Genomic DNA, 18,923 nt, shown 5'->3' on the forward strand with positions numbered 1-18,923 from the left:
CAGTATTATAGTAGTTATATTCCTGTATATAGGGGGCAGTATTATAGTTGGTATATTCCTGTATGTAGGGAGCATTATTATAGTAGTTATATTCCTGTATATAGGGAGCATTATTATAGTAGTTATATTCCTGTATATAGGGAGCAGTATTATAGTAGTTATATTCTTGTATATAGGGGCAGTATTATAGTAGTTATATTCTTGTATATAGGAGCAGTATTATAGTAGTTATATTCTTGTATATAGGGGCAGTATTATAGTAGTTATATTCCTGTATATAGGGGCAGTATTATAGTAGTTATATCCCTGTATATAGTAGCAGTATTATAGTAGTTATATTCTTGTATATAGGGGCAGTATTATAGTAGTTATATTCTTGTATATAGGGGCAGTATTATAGTAGTTATATCCCTGTATATAGGAGCAGTATTATAGTAGTTATATCCCTGTATATAGGGGCAGTATTATAGTAGTTATATTCTTGTATATAGGGGCAGTATTATAGTAGTTATATTCCTGTATATAGGGGCAGTATTATAGTAGTTATATTCTTGTATATAGGGGCAGTATTATAGTAGTTATATTCCTGTATATAGGGGCAGTATTATAGTAGTTATATCCCTGTATATAGGAGCAGTATTATAGTACTTATATTCCTGTATATAGGAGCAGTATTATAGTAGTGTCTCTATCCATCTTTCTGATGCTCTTGTTTCTTTCTCCAGACAGTTTTTTCCATCGCTCGTCCAGTTCTTGTGGATTTACTGAGTGCCGCTCATCATGTCATTACCCTGAGAACGCCAGGACCAGGACTGCAGCCATCCGGTCGTCCCCCTCTCTGCTTCCATGTAGCGGTGTCTCTTTCCCCAGGACATGCTATGTTCTCACTCATGAGGATGGACGGCAATAAGAATCTTGTACATAACTTTATATGCAAAAAACTCTCCCAGAAAGGCTTTAACCCGAGTTGCTGCAGCGATGCGGAGCCTGGAATACTGCTGAACGGCACCTCGCCCGCCGCCCAGGCCATTGCCCACAACGCTGAACCCCTGCAGGGCGTGGTGGCTGAAGATGTGCTGCAGGCCCTGCTGGAAGCCTCAGAGGAGTTTGAGCTGAGGTATCGGAGGGCGTTCAGTGACCTCACCTGCCAGCTGCACATCACCCTGGACACGGCCTATCAGAGCTTCGAGCAGGTGGTGCACGAGCTGTTCAGGGACGGCATAAACTGGGGACGTGTTGTTGCTTTTTTCTCTTTTGGGGGGGCGCTGTGCTTTGAAAGCGCAAACAAGGAAATGGAGGTTCTGATACCTAGAATTATCGAGTGGATGGCCACCTATCTGGACACATCTCTAGGACCATGGATACAAGCCAACGGAGGCTGGGTGAGCAGCAGACATACGGGGCTGATGGGCAGGGGGTGGTAGGCCCTCCAGCTGTTACACAACTACAACTCCCATCATACCTGGAGAGCTAAAGCTTTGGCTGCCTAGACATGATGGGAATTGTAGAAGATGTAGAGCTGGTAATAGATAGGCGAGGGATGTGGATGGTTGGTGGGTACCGGGTCATCACTTTCTGTATAACACTGTGCATGTCACCTCCTACAATCCCTGACGTGGACGCATGGATGGGGTTCGGCTTTACACACTTGTACACTTCATGCTCATTGAGCTTTACCTGACAGGAAGCCGATGTCTGCCCCTCCCTGTACCTGGCAGAGAGCCCGCCTGCGGGAAGCCATGATGCGGAGAGTCCCTGCCCGCTGCCAACAATGTACTCCCCACAGTTCCTCTCACCTCCAGGGGATGTTTGACGACAAAGGGAAATTCCACATTTGCCATTCACTATAATCTCTTCATGTTGTTTGCTGTGAGCGCTGCTTCCCCCCTGTAGTATTTGTACGCCATGTAGTTTGGTACGGTGACCGTTCCTCTGCCATCTATGCGCGCCAGCTGGCGTGCCTACCAAGTATCCATCAGCCACCGCGTCTACCGTTACTAGGTGATCAAACACATTGGGCGTCGTATAGGAAGGATCTCTACAAAATAATTAGACAGGAAGACAGTGCCAAAGCTTCCCTTACAAGTAATGCTCATTAAAGGGAGACTCCGGCCATTTTTTTTATTTCAAATTATCTGGTTTAAAAGATTTATAAATTTGGTAATTACTTCTATTTAAAAATCTCTAGTCTTCCCGTACTTATCAGCTGCTGTATGTCCTGCAGGAAGTCGTGTATTCTCTCTAGTCTGGCACAGTGCCCTCTCTCTGCTGCCACCTCTGTCCATGTCGGGAACTGTCCAGAGCAGCAGCAAATCCCCATAGAAAACCTCTACTGCTCTGGACAGTTCCTGACATGGACAGAGGTGGCAGCAGAGATCACTGTATCAGACTGGAGAGAATACTAACTTCCTGCAGGTCATACAGCAGCTGATAAGTACTGGAAGGAGTAGATAGAAGTAGATTACAAAGATAACTTTCCTAAACCAGTTGATATGAAAGAAAAGACTATTGCTGGAGTACCCCTTTAAATTGTGTAACGTCTATACAAGACTCTGTGATGTCAGTGGAGCCACCTGACCTCGTATGACTTCCTTCTGCGTATAAACCATTGCACAGCTCCGTCTCCTGGAATGCAACACATCAGGACATGCTTTGCATTGGGATACTGATCAACCCTGAGAACGTTGGCCAAACCTGCGCTGGCAAAGGGGTGGGGAGGTGTAGCTGTCAGGTGACTACGGCTTCATCCTGCGGTGGGCTAAGGTGTATGGCCGATCCTGCTATACAATAACTACTAGTCCTGAGAGCTGGCATGATGGGAGTTGTAGTTTAGTAACAGTGCAGTGCAATAAGAGAGGCGTTCCTTAGACTGATGCATTGTGGGAAGTTAGATGGGCTCCTGGCTGTCACCTGTCCTATAGAGTGGCTATAACACAGGATAACCCCTTCATTATAGATTAAACCTAAATTTAGCAGACCCTGAATCAGCAGCAGGGAGAAGAGATGACAGAAAGCTGCCGCAGCTCTGGATGTAGCTAGAGTATAAGGTGTAATGTACCAGGATAAGGGAAGGTACGACACTCCTAGCAGCAAGAGGGTGCAGCCGGCGGGCAGCTCCTCCGTTAGGTGTTCACCGATGGTGATGACTAGTCAGAGAACAATGTCAGGAATGTCATTGTCTTCTCCTCACCTCCCACTGGGGACACTCCTGAGGACAGGCCAGGGAGTCATGCCTGGACATAGCCAGCAGCTCCGCAGATCACTGCTTCTGTAGCCGCATGTAAACAGTTCTCACTGAGGCCGGGACATTCCTACAGAGGGAGAGCTGCCCCGAAACTATGCCGCCTGCCATGACATCACCTAATAACATGATGATGGTATACAGAGATGATGACACGGCCCTGTCCTTGTTACTAGCAGGATATGATTCTACCAGCATCCCCTGCTTGTTTGGTGTCTGGGCAGAGCTCATTCTGGATCTGTATAGTCATCTACGGAGATTAAATGGGTCATCCAGGATTAGAGAAAACACAGCTACTTTCATACAAAAACAGCGCCACCCCTGTCCTCAGGAGGTGTGTGGTATTACAATTAATCAATAATCAAGTCGGCTGCAAAGTCCCACACCCAAACTGGAGACGAGAGGTGCTGTTTCTGGAAGAAAGCGGCCATGTTTCAAAAACTGACTGCACCCCGGAAATAATACAGCTCCGCTAAGGTGTAAGGGGCGTCAGCAAGCTTGCTGACAGTTTCCAGAAACAATCTGTAGAATGTCATTGGTCGGCCCCCGATCCCCTATAAATAAGTTTCTACAGACTCCTCCAGCTGGGATAAGATAACAAATGACTAAGAACTAAAACTGTTGGGGCATGATGGGAGTTGTAGTTGTCCCACAGGTCGGTGACTACACATATAGCAGTAGCCCAATGTGGTTTATTTTACTGACCCCTCCAGCAGTACTAATCTCATGGGGTAACAAGTGAACGAGTGTCGGGCATGATGGGAGTAGTAGTTTCAGTTGGTGGAGGCCTTGTGTCCGTCTACACATCTATCCATAGTCGGGTATGATGAGAGTTGATTCGTGGGGGGTGATCCCGGGCCAGACAGCATTGTTTTATTAACCTCCTCTTCCTCCCCCACAGGAAGCTTTTGTCAGCCTGTATGGAAGCGACGCCGCAGCCAAAGCCAGAAAGAGCCAGGAACGCTTTGGGAAGTGGCTGCTGACTGGAGTGACACTGGCCGGAGTGGTCCTGCTGGCTTCCTACATGGTCCGCAGATAGACCTCCCCCCAGAGTCCGAGAGAGCCGGAAGGAAGAGGCGAGAGTTCTCAATGTTGACCCTTGACAAAGAATGTTGTGTTCCAGTTCATCGTTCAGGACGTCCCAACAGCAATGCAAAAAAACTATAAAAAAAATCCCCAGGACTCCCTGCGGGCGGACACCCCACCCTTCATTAACCCTTTGTTAGCTTCTTTTAACTCTTCATTCTGTGGATCAGATCCATTATCTGCATCTGAGTAAATAGTTTGGACGTCGTCACTGTCTTTCCTTGTCTCGGAGGTTTGTGCGGCTGATCCACAATGCATTGTCCCGGGGGTATAAGAGTCCAGAGATAACATGGAGTCCTCCACTGAGGGTCCCTCTCTGTACCCTGTGCCCATTGTTTTCAGTAATTGTTTAGGTGCCGCCTACCCCTTGGATTTCTTTATTGGGGCAGCTGATCAAGAGCAGGGGAGAGTTAACTCTTCTATGGGAGGTAACTACACCAACTTATACATAGTCTGGCCTAGTACGAGGGGGTCTCAGGAGATGGAACACGTTCCGCTCCACCCAGTGGTGTCCACAAAGGACAGGACTCTCACAGGAGAGAATGAGATTGGGTCATCAAGGCTATCACATGGCGGGAGCATCGGCTTCAGGGTATATGATTGTCCCTAATGGCAGGGCATTATTACTGGTTTGCTGAAGTTGTTTGCTCTAATGGAAACATAGAGGATGATGGGGGAATCGGCCTTATCGTCCTCCCTAACGAAGCAAAATCCTTTTCTCCGTAGGCACTGCAGTGTTAGCAAGAAGGAGAGGGGGGCCTGGGGATGAGCAGGACTCCTGTCAATATGAGGGGTGTATTGGGATGAGGTTGGGGCCCATCATCTCGAGAAGCACCCTGCTTGGCTCCTGGACCAGTTTCCTTCACAAGGCTCCAGATCATAGGTCTCAGAGCTAAAAAGCATCAGAAAAGTAATGGCAAGGCCAGAGCTGTGACCGATCCGGGCTCAGCCGCTTCCATCGCCTGGTTTAGACTTATTTATGTAACTATAAATGTGGATTTTACATAGATGCCAGCCAATAGCAGCAGATAACCCTTAGGGGGCGCTATAGGCATATAGCTTTATCACCCCTACATAAAGCCTGGCATATGGTACCAAATTAAAAATATCTACATAAAAATGACTAATACACTGGTGGTCTCCAACCTGAGGGAGCGCTGCCCATAAAGTATTCATATAAAGCTCCTGTAGAGGGCAGATTACAGCATACTAGGGCTATGTAATAAATAAGCATACTCACCTCACCTAGTCCAGTGCCAACCCCCCCCCCCCCCCCCCCCCCCCCAGTCCTACCGTTAAAGACCTACTCTTCTTGCTGGTTACGTTCCTAAGCCTCAGTGATTGGCTAAAAGAGACCGTACCCTCAGGATAAGTAAACGCCCGGGGGACTGGAGGGCCGGCATTGGACCAGGTGAGGTGAGTATGCTTTATTTAGTTGTTTTACACTCCTGTAATTTGCTTTTTACATATATTGGACAACCCCTTTTAAAGGGTACCTCTCGTGATGGTGGCAGGAAACAAGCTCCAAGTCCTGGGAGCTCAGCAGTCTACTACTAAAGTGGGTAGTATATGGAATTTCTTGAAATCCCATAGACTTGCATTGCTGCAACTCTGTAGTCCTCTGCTAAAGCATGCAGTATATGCAATCGATGAAAGTTCAATAAACTTGTACTGCAGTGCACACCTATGGGACAATGCCACAGCGAAATGGAAGTCTATGGGACTGCCAGCAGTTCTATATACTGCCCACTTTAGCAACAGATTAAAGTCGCTGCAATGCAAGTCTATGGGACTGCTAACAGTTCTATATACTGCCCACTTTAGCAGCAGATAAGTTGCTGCAATGCAAGTCTATGGGACTGCCAGCAGTTCTATATACTGCCCACTTTAGCAACAGATTAAAGTCGCTGCAATGCAAGTCTATGGGATTGCCAACAGTTCTATATACTGCCCACTTTAGCAACAGATTAAAGTCGCTGCAATGCAAGTCTATGGGACTGCCAACAGTTCTATATACTGCCCACTTTAGCAACAGATTAAAGTCGCTGCAATGCAAGTCTATGGGACTACAGACGGTTCCATATACAGCTAACTTTAGTAACAGACTACAGAGTTGCCAGGAGTTTGGACATGTATCCTGCTACCGTTAAGAACCAAGAGGTACACACCGAAAGCCTAGGGTGACTGCAGGTAACTGTGCTACCCAAAGGCATACAGGAAGCTGAGATCTAAGGAGCTGTCTGCTCCTCACACTGAGAGACTGGAGAACTTGGTAAATTCATTGTAACCTGTGTTCCCGTCATATCAGTAAGGACCTTGCAAACAGCTCTTCATATCTCAGCTTCCAGGGATAGAGCGTCTGACCCATGAGACAATACATTGTATGATGTTACTATTGTGATTCTGTTATGCGTAAAGTAACATTCTATGTCGAATAATTTTTACTTGTTTTTTTCTCAGATCTTTATAGCCGTTCGAGCTCCATTTTTCTGACACAGTGCACCAAATCCCTATACAAGTCTATTATAGGAAGCTCAATGCATAGTGTGTTATTCTAGCAGTCATTGTATACGCTGTATGCGGTAAGCTCCCCCTAGTGGTGGCTGCAGGACATGTTAGTATGTCTGTCCACTCTCTGATATTCTAGCAGTCATTGTATACGCTATATGCGGTAAGCTCCCCCTAGTGGTGGCTGCAGGACATGTTAGTATGTCTGTCCACTCTCTGATATTCCAGCAGTCATTGTATACACTGTATGCGGTAAGCTCCCCCTAGTGGTGGCTGCAGGACATGTTAGTATGTCTGTCCACTCTCTGATATTCCAGCAGTCATTGTATACGCTATATGCGGTAAGCTCCCCCTAGTGGTGGCTGCAGGACATGTTAGTATGTCTGTCCACTCTCTGATATTCCAGCAGTCATTGTATACACTGTATGCGGTAAGCTCCCCCTAGTGGTGGCTGCAGGACATGTTAGTATGTCTGTCCACTCTCTGATATTCCAGCAGTCATTGTATACACTGTATGCGGTAAGCTCCCCCTAGTGGTGGCTGCAGGACATGTTAGTATGTCTGTCCACTCTCTGTTATTCTAGCAGTCATTGTATACGCTGTATGCGGTAAGCTCCCCCTAGTGGTGGCTGCAGGACATGTTAGTATGTCTGTCCACTCTCTGTTATTCTAGCAGTCATTGTATACGCTGTATGCGGTAAGCTCCCCCTAGTGGTGGCTGCCGGACATGTTAGTATGTCTGTCCACTCTCTGATATTCCAGTAGTCATTGTATACGCTATATGCGGTAAGCTCCCCCTAGTGGTGGCTGCAGGACATGTTAGTATGTCTGTCCACTCTCTGATATTCCAGCAGTCATTGTATACACTGTATGCAGTAAGCTCCCCCTAGTGGTGGCTTCAGGACATGTCTGTGCAGGGGATTTGGAGCTCTGTGTTAGAAAATGGCGTTCCGACCATCATAGGTGCAAGTCTGTCGGTGACCCCAATTCGGCTCACACATCATAACTGGAATAATAAGCGCCCATCCAGCCGGGGGGGTTTCCTTTAGCAGTGATTGATTTCACCCCCAATATTCCTGATTATTTTGCAGTAATGATCATAAATCTCTGATCGGTGATCACTTCCACATAATAAACACACTCTCTGTCATAGATTACTCATGCCTGGCTGTCTTTATTTCATTTTACCTTTTTATTTATTAGGGTTTTTTTATGTTTTCTGTTTTTTTTCCTTGTTTTTAGAGCTGCTGTCAGGGTTATTACTGTCATGTCTGTCAGATTTCCCTTTATTTATTACATATTATTTTTGATCTTCTGTGTTATAGAAAAGTTTCAATAAAATGCAGTTATACAAGTTCTTGTCTCCTGGATGTTTGACCACCTAGATATATGGCTGTAACACTATGGGGCACTGTGATAATTGGAGGATAGGGTGTACACAGTGACCCCACCAGCAGAATACTGAGTGCAGCTCTAGAGTATAATACATCATATTACAAGATCTGTTTCCTTCTTTCCCCCATGATGTTTCTTTATGGCCTGCCATCTGGTTTCCCTTCTCTCCCAGAGGTCAGTGTTCCGGTTTCCCATCAGAAACGTTTCTGAGGTTTCTTCTGCTCATTGTGACCACTAATGCCAGTCTTTAGGGCTGGTAAGGGATCTGGTGGGGTCAGACAACTCAAGGAACTTGGTCCTCCCAAGAAGATTCTCAACGCGATAAACATGCTGGAGCTTCCTCCATTGACAGACTTACCTTCAGGGCCTCCTCGAATGTGTCCAGGCGACAAAACCACAATCCATTGGCATTAAGCCAATAAAAAAAATCAAGATGAGATAGTTAGAAACCTACTCTGAGATTATGGACTGGGCACCAGGGGGACCTCTCGTCTTTTGAGACCCTTTCTGTTAGTATGGGTTAAGGCCCTATTAAACGGGGGATCATCTGCCAACTTGGCAGGAGGACACCGGGGGCACGTGGAGAGGTAAGCATACGTGTTTATAATTTGTATACATGTTGGAGTACCCTAGCTAGGGTGCACAGACATCGCTAACGACTGGGGGGTCATACTAGGTGAGATAACAGGGGCGATGCTATCTACTGGAGGGGGTGCTCATTATCAGTGAGATGCCTACATGGGGGACACTGCATGGGGGGGGATACCTACAGCCAGCCAGCCACCAGGGAGACTACCTACTGGGGGGCCTACCTGCTCAGGGAGGCATAACTGTAACTATAGATAGAGTGACTTAACTACTATTTGGGGGTGAAGAGGGGCCTAACTACTATATGTATGCTCAGAAGGATCGAGATACTATATGGAGACAGAGGGGTCTAACTACTATCTGGGAGCACAAAAGGAGCTAACTATAGAGACAGATTCTTCTGTGCCCCCATATAGTAGTTAGGCCCCTCTGTCTCTGTAGAATAGTTAGCTCCTTCTGTGCCCCCAGATCATAGTTAGATCCTTCTGCGCCCCCATATAGTTAGGCACCTCTGTCTCCATATAGTAGTAAGAGGGGCCTAACTATTATATGGGGGCTCAGAAGGAGCTAACTACTATATAGGGACAGATGGGCCTAACTACTATATATGGGGGCACAGAAGGATCTAATAACTATATAGAGACAGAGGGGCCTAAGTAATACTTCTAACCTGCTGATAGTTCTCCTTACAACAAGTAGCCGTAGGCTGTCAGGGTGAACTGGACTTGTATTTTGGATGTCTACAATGTACAGACCCCTGAATTAGATTACATGTATGGATCAGGCATTGCCGTAGGTAGATTTGTGAGTGACAGAAGACGCCATCACATCCACCTCATCAGTGTTCACTGACAGTTTATTTGCAGGTTGCTGGTGAACTGGTACATGGACACACACTGTGGTTAGGTATTATACAGAGAGTTTGTGCTGGCTCGGATCCCGTTCCTTCCCAGGTCTTTCTTATTTCTTCCAGTCATTCTTCTCGTAGTCCCACTTGGAGGAGAGGCCTTCGATGATCCCGATGCGCATGTCCAGCTCTCTGCGTAACTGCATGGCTTTCCAGTCTTCCTCCAGGGTGTGCGGGAGTGGAGGAAACACTACATGGACAGAAAAGATGGCGTCACTCCCACTCCAAGGTCCTAGAAGCCCATTCCCCCATATTCTCCTCACCGTATACTCTCTGCCACCACACTATGAGGCCTGTAATGCCAAAGAAGAATAAGACGCTGCCGATCACAGATTTCCACTCGTTGCTGGGTTTGTTCATCTCGGCGTATGTCTTGTCAAACTTGATGCGGTAAACTGCAAAAGACGAAGAGAAAAGGAGGGGTTAAGGACCTCCACACCAGGTGCTGAGAGGGGGTTATGCCAATTGACTGAACTCTGGGTAGGATGCTATCTCTAGCTTCAGTAATATAGATTGGGGGGGGGGGGGTTATATCAGGTGACATTGAAAAGTAGTAGGATACAATCTTTGGTAAATGATGCATACTAGTGGCGGCAGTAGGTATTACAGGACATTACTATCACTGCACCAGTCCACCCAGCAATGGGAACCAGTAGATGACTGGTGCTGATCGCACTGTACATTACGTGATATCTTGTCTTCTAAACTCAGCTGCTTCCATGGGCCTTTCTCCTTTTCCTTCAGAGCGTTTTCCTGGGAGGTCAAATCCTCGTGGAAGGGGATCTCAGGCAGAGGGGAAGTACGGTGGTCAAAATAGGCCGGCTTTGTGTAATATGGCACCGCATCTAATGACGGAAGAGACAGCGACATCACACCAGGTACTGTCACAACTGTAACAATATATATATATATATATGTTCTAGTATACACCTGTATATAGCAGCAGCAGTATTATAGTAGTTATATTCTTGTATATAGGAGCAGTATTATAGTAGTTATATTCCTGTATATAGGAGCAGCATTATAGTAGTTATATTCTTGTATATAGGAGCAGTATTATAGTAGTTATATTCCTGTATATAGGAGCAGTATTATAGTAGTTATATTCCTGTATATAGGAGCAGTATTATAGTAGTTATATTCTTGTATATAGGGGGCAGTATTATAGTAGTTATATTCTTGTATATAGGGGCAGTATTATAGTAGTTATATTCCTGTATATAGGGGCAGTATTATAGTAGTTATATTCCTGTATATAGGAGCAGTATTATAGTAGTTATATTCTTGTATATAGGAGCAGTATTATAGTAGTTATATTCTTGTATATAGGAGCAGTATTATAGTAGTTATATCCCTGTATATAGGAGCAGTATTATAGTAGTTATATTCCTGTATATAGGAGCAGTATTATAGTAATTATATCCCTGTATATAGGAGCAGTATTATAGTAGTTATATTCCTGTATATAGGAGCAGTATTATAGTAGTTATATTCTTGTATATAGGAGCAGTATTATAGTAGTTATATTCTTGTATATAGGAGCAGTATTATAGTAGTTATATCCCTGTATATAGGAGCAGTATTATAGTAGTTATATTCCTGTATATAGGAGCAGTATTATAGTAATTATATCCCTGTATATAGGAGCAGTATTATAGTAGTTATATTCCTGTATATAGGAGCAGTATTATAGTAGTTATACGGTTCAGGGAAGAAAAAGAGCACTGCACCTCACACCTATGGCTGATACTAGTACCTCTCGGCTGCATAAAAAACATCAGAATTCTGTATGTGAATTGATCAAGCCACACTGCCCCATGTACCGCGTGCAGGTATCTGATACACATGGGTCCCTACACTAAGTCCACACTGTGCCAGTCAGCGACCACCACCCCCGCAGGCGTGCACAGTCAGGGAAGGGAGGCCATGGAACGGCCCTGCAACCCCCATGCCACAGGACCAGACCCAAAATTGCCACACCAAAACCCAGCCAGCACCACCGGCGGAGGAAGCTGCCCCCAAACAGCACAAGTCTGGATAAGGGGGTTGCAGGGCCGTTCCATGGCCTCCCTTCCCTGACTGTGCACGCCTGCGGGGGTGGTGGTCGCTGACTGGCACAGTGTGGACTTAGTGTAGGGACCCATGTGTATCAGATACCTGCACGCGGTACATGGGGCAGTGTGGCTTGATCAATTCATACACAAAATTCTGATGTTTTTTATGCAGCCGAGAGGTACTAGTGTCAGCCATAGGTGTGAGGTACAGCGCTCTTTTTCTTCCCTGAACCGTATTATAGTAGTTATATTCCTGTACATTCACCGGCCACTCTATTAGGTACACCTGTCCAACTGCACGTTACCACTTAATTTCTAATCAGCCAATCACATGGTGGCAACTCAGTGCATTTAGGCATGTAGACATGGTCAAGACAATCTCCTGCAGTTCAAACCGAGCATCAGTATGGGGAAGAAAGGTGATTTGAGGGCCTTTGAACGTGGCATGGTTGTTGGTGCCAGAAGGGCTGGTCTGAGTATTTCAGAAACTGCTGATCTACTGGGATTTTCACGCACAACCATCTCTAGGGTTTACAGAGAATGGTCCGAAAAAGAAAAAACATCCAGTGAGCGGCAGTTCTGTGGGCGGAAATGCCTTGTTGATGCCAGAGGTCAGAGGAGAATGGGCAGACTGGTTCCAGCTGATAGAAAGGCAACAGTGACTCAAATAGCCAACCGTTACAACCAAGGTAGGCAGAAGAGCATCTCTGAACGCACAGTATGGCCAACTTTGAGGCAGATGGGCTACAGCAGCAGAAGACCACACCGGGTGCCACTCCGCTCAGCTAAGAACAGGAAACTGAGGCTACAATTTGCACAAGCTCATCGAAACTGGACAGTAGAAGATTGGAAAAACGTTACCTGGTCTGATGAGTCTCGATTTCTGCTGCGACATTCGGATGGTAGGGTCAGAATTTGGCGTCAACAACATGAAAGCATGGATCCATCCTGCCTTGTATCAACGGCTCAGGCTGGTGGTGGTGGTGTCATGGTGTGGGGAATATTTTCTTGGCACTCTTTGGGCCCCTTGGTACCAATTGAGCATGGTTGCAACGCCACAGCCTACCTGAGTATTGTTGCTGACCATGTCCATCCCTTTATGACCACAATGTACCCAACATCTGATGGCGACTTTCAGCAGGATAATGCGCCATGTCATAAAGCTAGAATCATCTCAGACTGGTTTCTTGAACATGACAATGAGGTCACTGTACTCCAATGGCCTCCACAGTCACCAGATCTCAATCCAATAGAGCATCTTTGGGATGTGGTGGAACGGGAGATTGGCATCATGGATGTGCGGCCGACAAATCTGCGGCAACTGTGTGATGTCATCATGTCAATATGGACCAAAATCTCTGAGGAAGCTTCCAGCACCTTGTTGTATCTATGCCACCAAGAATTGGGGCAGTTCTGAAGGCAAAAGGGGGTCCAACCCGTTACTAGCATGGTGTACCTAATAAAGTGGCCGGTGAGTGTGTATAGGAGCAGTATTATAGTAGTTATATTCTTGTATATAGGGGCAGTATTATAGTAGATATATTCTTGTATATAGGAGCAGTATTATAGTAGTTATATTCCTGTATATAGGAGCAGTATTATAGTAGTTATATTTCTGTATATAGGAGCAGTATTATAGTAGTATATTCTTGTATATAGGAGCAGTATTATAGTAGTTATATTCCTGTATATAGGAGCAGTATTATAGTAGTTATATTTCTGTATATAGGAGCAGTATTATAGTAGTTATATTCTTGTATATAGGGGGCAGTATTATAGTAGTTATATTCTTGTATATAGGGGCAGTATTATAGTAGTTATATTCCTGTATATAGGGGCAGTATTATAGTAGTTATATTCCTGTATATAGGAGCAGTATTATAGTAGTTATATTCTTGTATATAGGAGCAGTATTATAGTAGTTATATCCCTGTATATAGGAGCAGTATTATAGTAGTTATATTCTTGTATATAGGAGCAGTATTATAGTAGTTATATTCCTGTATATAGGAGCAGTATTAGGCTATGTTCACACTACGTAAAACTACGGCCATAGTTCTCGCCGCAGAACTACGGCCGTAGTTTTGTGGGGTGGGACATAGCCTTATGTGCAAGTGGATCCCGGCCCGGGGCGTACACACATCGTATACGCTCCAGCCGGGATCTGTGCGGCACCGGAAAAAACTGACAGGTCAGTTTTCTGCGGCCAGAAGGGGTCACGGAACGGCTGGTCTCGTACGTAGTGTGAACATAGCCTTATAGTAGTTATATTCCTGTATATAGGAGCAGTATTATAGTAGTTATATTCCTGTATATAGGAGCAGTATTATAGTAGTTATATTCCTGTATATAGGAGCAGTATTATAGTAGTTATATTCCTGTATATAGGAGCAGTATTATAGTAGTTATATTCCTGTATATAGGAGCAGTATTATAGTAGTTATATCTCGTCTTATTCTGTACCCTTCGGTCTTCCGTGAATTACTTCAGGCGCCTCACATCTTATTCCTTGTCACAGGTGCCTCATATCTCAGTCTAAATTCACTTAAAGATGCCTCGCGCCTCATCCTACACACTGACCACTTGTCCGCCTCGCGCCTCATCCTACACACTGACCACTTGTCCGCCTCGCGCCTCATCCTACACACTGACCACTTGTCCACCACGCGCCTCATCCTATACACTGACCAATTGTCCGCCTCGCGCCTCATCCTACACACTGACCACTTGTCCACCGCGCGCCTCATCCTATACACTGACCACTTGTCGGCCACGCGCCTCATCCTATACACTGACCACTTGTCCGCCTCGCGCCTCATCCTATACACTGACCACTTGTCCGCCTCTCGCCTCATCCTATACACTGACCACTTGTCCACCACGCGCCTCATCCTATACACTGACCAGTTGTCCGCCACGCGCCTCATCCTATACAATGACCACTTGTCCGCCTCGCGCCTCATCCTATACACTGACCACTTGTCCACCTCGCGCCTCATCCTATACACTGACCACTTGTCCGCCTCGCGCCTCATTCTCCTGTGTCTTTCAGACTCCATACATCTCCAGTGTCCCATCACTTCTGAGTGTTCATAGAGGTCGGAGTACTCAGTCCTCCTGGATATTACGTCTCATTTCAGGCCGTCACTTTATCAGAATGTGAGAGCCTTGCACCTCGCTCTGGGATCTCCTGACTTAGTGATATTATTATAGTTGCGTTCTTTGAGTTCTCTATGCCTCACGCCTCATTCTCCACGTAGGTGTCTCATTCCAGGCCCTTCACTCTTCTGCAGTCGTATTACCAGTGCCTCCTACCTCATTCTGGGCCTTCCTTCTTTCCTAACCTCTCATGTGCCTCGAATCTTATAATGATTTTTCACCTTTTTAATCGTTTGGTGTAATAGGTCCCTTATTCTCAGCACTTACCGTGGTCCCCGTGGGTGTGGGCCGCTCTCACGCTCATGGCTCCCAGAAGCCTCATTCTAGCCAAAAGAGGCGACCTCTGTGCCAGGGCCGACAACATCTGTAATAGAAGTGACTGTTCATCAGGATCTGCTGCCATGTGATGCCACCAACATAGAGCCCGTCCCTGCCCCCCGAGGTCACCAACATAGACCCTGTCCCTGTCCTCCGAAGTCACCAACACAGACCCCGTCCCTGCCCCCAGAGGTCACCAACATAGACCCTGTCCCTGTCCTCCGAAGTCACCAACACAGACCCCGTCCCTGCCCCCAGAGGTCACCAACATAGACCCTGTCCCTGTCCCCCGAGGTCACCAACACAGACCCCGTCCCTGCCCCCAGAGGTCACCAACATAGACCCTGTCCCTGTCCTCCGAAGTCACCAACACAGACCCCGTCCCTGCCCCCAGAGGTCACCAACATAGACCCTGTCCCTGTCCCCCGAGGTCACCAACACAGACCCCGTCCCTGCCCCCAGAGGTCACCAACATAGAGCCTGTCCCTGCCCCCCGAGGTCACCAACATAGACCCTGTCCCCCGAGGTCACCAATACAGACCCCGGCCCTGCCTCCTGTGGTCATCAACATAGACCCCGTCTCTGACCCCTGAGGTCACCAACATAGACCCCGTCCCTGCCATCTGTTGCCACTAACATAGACCCCGTCCCTGCCATCTGATGTCGCCAATGTATGCCCGGCCCTGCCCACCGAGGTCACCAACATAGACCCTATTCCTGCCATCAGATGTCCCCAACATAGATCCTGTCCCTACCCCTGCCCCCTGAGGTCACTAACGTCCCTGCCTCTCGAGTTCACCAACATATACCCTGTCCCTGCCCACCGAGGTCACCAACATAGACCCCATCTCTGCCATCTGATGTCCCCAACATAGACCCCGACCCTGCCATCTGATGTCACCAACATAGAATCCGTCCCTGCCCACTGATGTCACAAACATAGACCCCCTCCGTTACCCCTCTCTATCAGGCAGTGAGGATGATGTCCTGTGAGGAATCAGCAGCAGTTTCGCCCTCCTACCTCAGAGTGGCGCTGTGTGGGCCGTCCTGGCACTGCCACTTGGCACCAGAGTTGAGCAGTCGCCGACCTCTGTGACCAGAGAAAGGTCATAACCTCACCTCTACCTGCCCTCATCCTGTGTCCGTCTATGTAGTTAGGGTTAGATTGTCAGCTCTTTGGTGCAGTAGTTAGTAGTTCAGGGCCCCGGGGTCCATGTGATAAGCTGTCGCATGCACTGGCATAGCCGGTAAACTGTCCAGGCCTTGCCATCCTGGGTGCCCTGGCATCAGATGAAAGTTCTGCATCCACAGCACCTACATCTCTCTACCCCCCCCCAATGTACGGAGTGGCACCCACGTTTAGAGGGTCACGGTGCAGACCCCCGCTGGACTTTGCAGTACTCACAGTGACGGGGAGGGAGCCGAGCTGCAGACTCTGTAAAATGGAGAGTGACTCAGGGACGAGATCTGGGATCAGAGCCAAATACAGCGGATTTTGAGAAACAGCCAGAAGCAGGGAATTCTGGGAGGGAGAGAGCAAAGGACGCCTTATCCCCCCCCCCGAGCAGATGAGAGAAGGAGGGGGGCCCCTGAGAGCAGATGAGAGAAGGAGGGGGGCCCCTGAGAGCAGATGAGAGAAGGAGGGGGGCCCCTCAGAGCAGATGAGAGAAGGAGGGGGGTCCCTGAGAGCAGATGAGAGAAGGAGGGGGCCCCTGAGAGCAGATGAGAGAAGGAGGGGGGTCCCTGAGAGCAGATGAGAGAAGGAGGGGGGGCCCCTGAGAGCAGATGAGAGAAGGAGGGGGGCCCCTCAGAGCAGATGAAAGAAGGAGGGGGGCCCCTGAGAGCAGATGAGAGAAGGAGGGGGGCCCCTCAGAGCAGATGAGAGAAGGAGGGGGGCCCCTCAGAGCAGATGAGAGAAGGAGGGGGGCCCCTGAGAGCAGATGAGAGAAGGAGGGGGGCCCCTGAGAGCAGATGAGAGAAGGAGGGGGGCCCCTCAGAGCAGATGAGAGAAGGAGGGGGGCCCCTGAGAGCAGATGAGAGAAGGAGGGGGGCCCCTGAGAGCAGATGAGAGAAGGAGGGGGGCCCCTCAGAGCAGATGAGAGAAGGAGGGGGGCCCCTGAGAGCAGATGAGAGAAGGAGGGGGGCCCCTGAGAGCAGATGAGAGAAGGAGGGGGGCCCCTCAGAGCAGATAAGAGAAGGAGGGGGGCCCCTCAGAGCAGATGAGAGAAGGAGGGGGGCCCCTCAGAGCAGCACCTTCTCCCCATCTCTTCCTCTCATCTTGTCCCCTTTGTCACCAGCCATGACGGTCTGTACTGTTAACCCCTTGTTGCTTCCGTCCTCCGACGCTCTTAAAGGGGCCCCAGCTCCAATTTATCGTTTCCCTATAAATGAGGTGATACGAGACATAGAAGTGACCTGTGGAAGTGGGGGGAGTCCCCGAAACACCCGAGGGTGGTCTCCAGCACCCCTATAGCTGAGGGCCATATAGTCCTAGAAGAAATAGGAAATGTAGGCAAACAATTGTGGGGGCACGCTGTGGGTGAAGGATGCTGGTGCCAAGGTGCCCCTGGTGTCATCGGTGACGGACGGGGGGGGGGGGGGGGGGGGCGGGGGACATGAATAGATGGGCTCAAGTTTACATTTTGAACCCTTTAGCCTATAACAGCGTTCCTCAGCTCTCCAGATTTTAGGAAACGACTACAACTCCCAGCATGGCTGCGGGAACAGATCACGGCTGATATTATAGGGTCCTGTCTATATGGTCGCCCCAAAACTATGGTCTATAGTTATAGATCAGTGTTCCCCAATCTGCAGCTCTCAACTCTTACAAAACTACTACAACTCCCAGCATGGCTGTCCGACATAGTGATGTATAGATGTTCTGGCCAGGAGACTGTGCAGGTCCCAGGGACTATGGAGGACTGGAGGTGACTGCACTGTACTGGCCGCCCATTACTCTGTCATGTGATCATCATTTGTCAACACAACTTCAAAGCGACGTCCGGTGGTTTCCAGGCGGAGATAAAACACTGATCGATCAGGATTCCCCCCGCACACTGATCAGCCGCCCGATCCTTCCTGCTCCATTGTGTTCTGCTTTACAGTTCTGTCCCTGAAATGGGGGGATGTGTAGATGTATATGGGGGGATGTGTAGATGTATATGGGGGATGTGTAGGTGTATATGGGGGATGTGTAGGTGTATATAAGGGGATGTGTAGGTGTATATGGGGGATGTGTAGATGTATATGGGGGATGTGTAGGTGTATATGGGGGGATGTGTAGATGTATATGGGGGGATGTGTAGATGTATATGGGGGATGTGTAGGTGTATATGGGGGGATGTGTAGATGTATATGGGGGATGTGTAGATGTATATGGGGGATGTGTAGATGTATATGGGGGATGTGTAGATGTATATGGGGGGATGTGTAGATGTATATGGGGGATGTGTAGATGTATATGGGGGATGTGTAGATGTATATGGGGGGATGTGTAGATGTATATGGGGGATGTGTAGGTGTATATGGGGGGATGTGTAGATGTATATGGGGGATGTGTAGATGTATATGGGGGATGTGTAGATGTATATGGGGGGATGTGTAGATGTATATGGGGGATGTGTAGATGTATATGGGGGATGTGTAGATGTATATGGGGGGATGTGTA

The 18,923-nt window shown here is 47.7% G+C and overlaps 2 protein-coding genes across 8 annotated transcripts in view; one reads left to right on the top strand and one right to left on the bottom strand.

Moving 5' to 3' along the window:
* BCL2L1 (BCL2 like 1) overlaps nt 1-4,534 on the top strand; it is a 48,156-nt gene extending 43,622 nt beyond the window's left edge. For 2 of the 3 annotated variants that reach the window (XM_069952532.1, XM_069952530.1), the window contains exons 2-3: nt 726-1,382; nt 4,143-4,534. In XM_069952532.1, the coding sequence (XP_069808633.1) occupies nt 879-1,382; nt 4,143-4,280 (642 nt within the window). In that variant the 5' untranslated portion in view covers nt 726-878 and the 3' untranslated portion in view covers nt 4,281-4,534. The remainder of the gene's footprint in view (nt 1-725; nt 1,383-4,142) is intronic. The other variant, XM_069952531.1, reaches the window with a different exon arrangement.
* Nucleotides 4,535-9,656: 5,122 nt separating this feature from the next.
* COX4I2 (cytochrome c oxidase subunit 4I2) lies at nt 9,657-16,767 on the bottom strand. 5 transcript variants are annotated; one of them, XM_069951668.1, is made up of 5 exons: nt 16,662-16,767; nt 15,206-15,302; nt 10,412-10,615; nt 9,989-10,120; nt 9,657-9,915 (listed from the first exon to the last, which is right to left on the bottom strand). In XM_069951668.1, the coding sequence occupies exons 2-5, from the start codon at nt 15,300-15,302 to the stop codon at nt 9,779-9,781; spliced, it is 570 nt and encodes a 189-aa protein (XP_069807769.1). In that variant the 5' UTR covers nt 16,662-16,767; the 3' UTR covers nt 9,657-9,778. The 5 variants fall into 5 exon arrangements, with proteins under 5 accessions (XP_069807769.1, XP_069807770.1, XP_069807771.1 ...); XM_069951669.1 differs by lacking the exon at nt 16,662-16,767 and adding an exon at nt 16,614-16,634; XM_069951670.1 differs by lacking the exon at nt 16,662-16,767 and adding an exon at nt 16,376-16,464.
* Nucleotides 16,768-18,923: the final 2,156 nt, after the last annotated feature.

The sequence above is a fragment of the Dendropsophus ebraccatus genome, chromosome 14, assembly GCF_027789765.1.
Source record: "Dendropsophus ebraccatus isolate aDenEbr1 chromosome 14, aDenEbr1.pat, whole genome shotgun sequence".
Classification (NCBI taxonomy): domain Eukaryota; kingdom Metazoa; phylum Chordata; class Amphibia; order Anura; family Hylidae; genus Dendropsophus; species Dendropsophus ebraccatus.

Coding starts and splice junctions, on each gene's coding strand:
- COX4I2 (XM_069951665.1), bottom strand. CDS start 16,367: ATGACCTTTCTCTGGTCACAGAGGTCGGCGACTGCTCAACTCTGGTGC. Junction 10,616..15,205: donor CCACACCCACGGGGACCACG/GTAAGTGCTGAG, acceptor ATATTGTTACAG/TTGTGACAGTACCTGGTGTG. Junction 10,121..10,411: donor TTTAGAAGACAAGATATCAC/GTAATGTACAGT, acceptor CGTCTTTTGCAG/TTTACCGCATCAAGTTTGAC.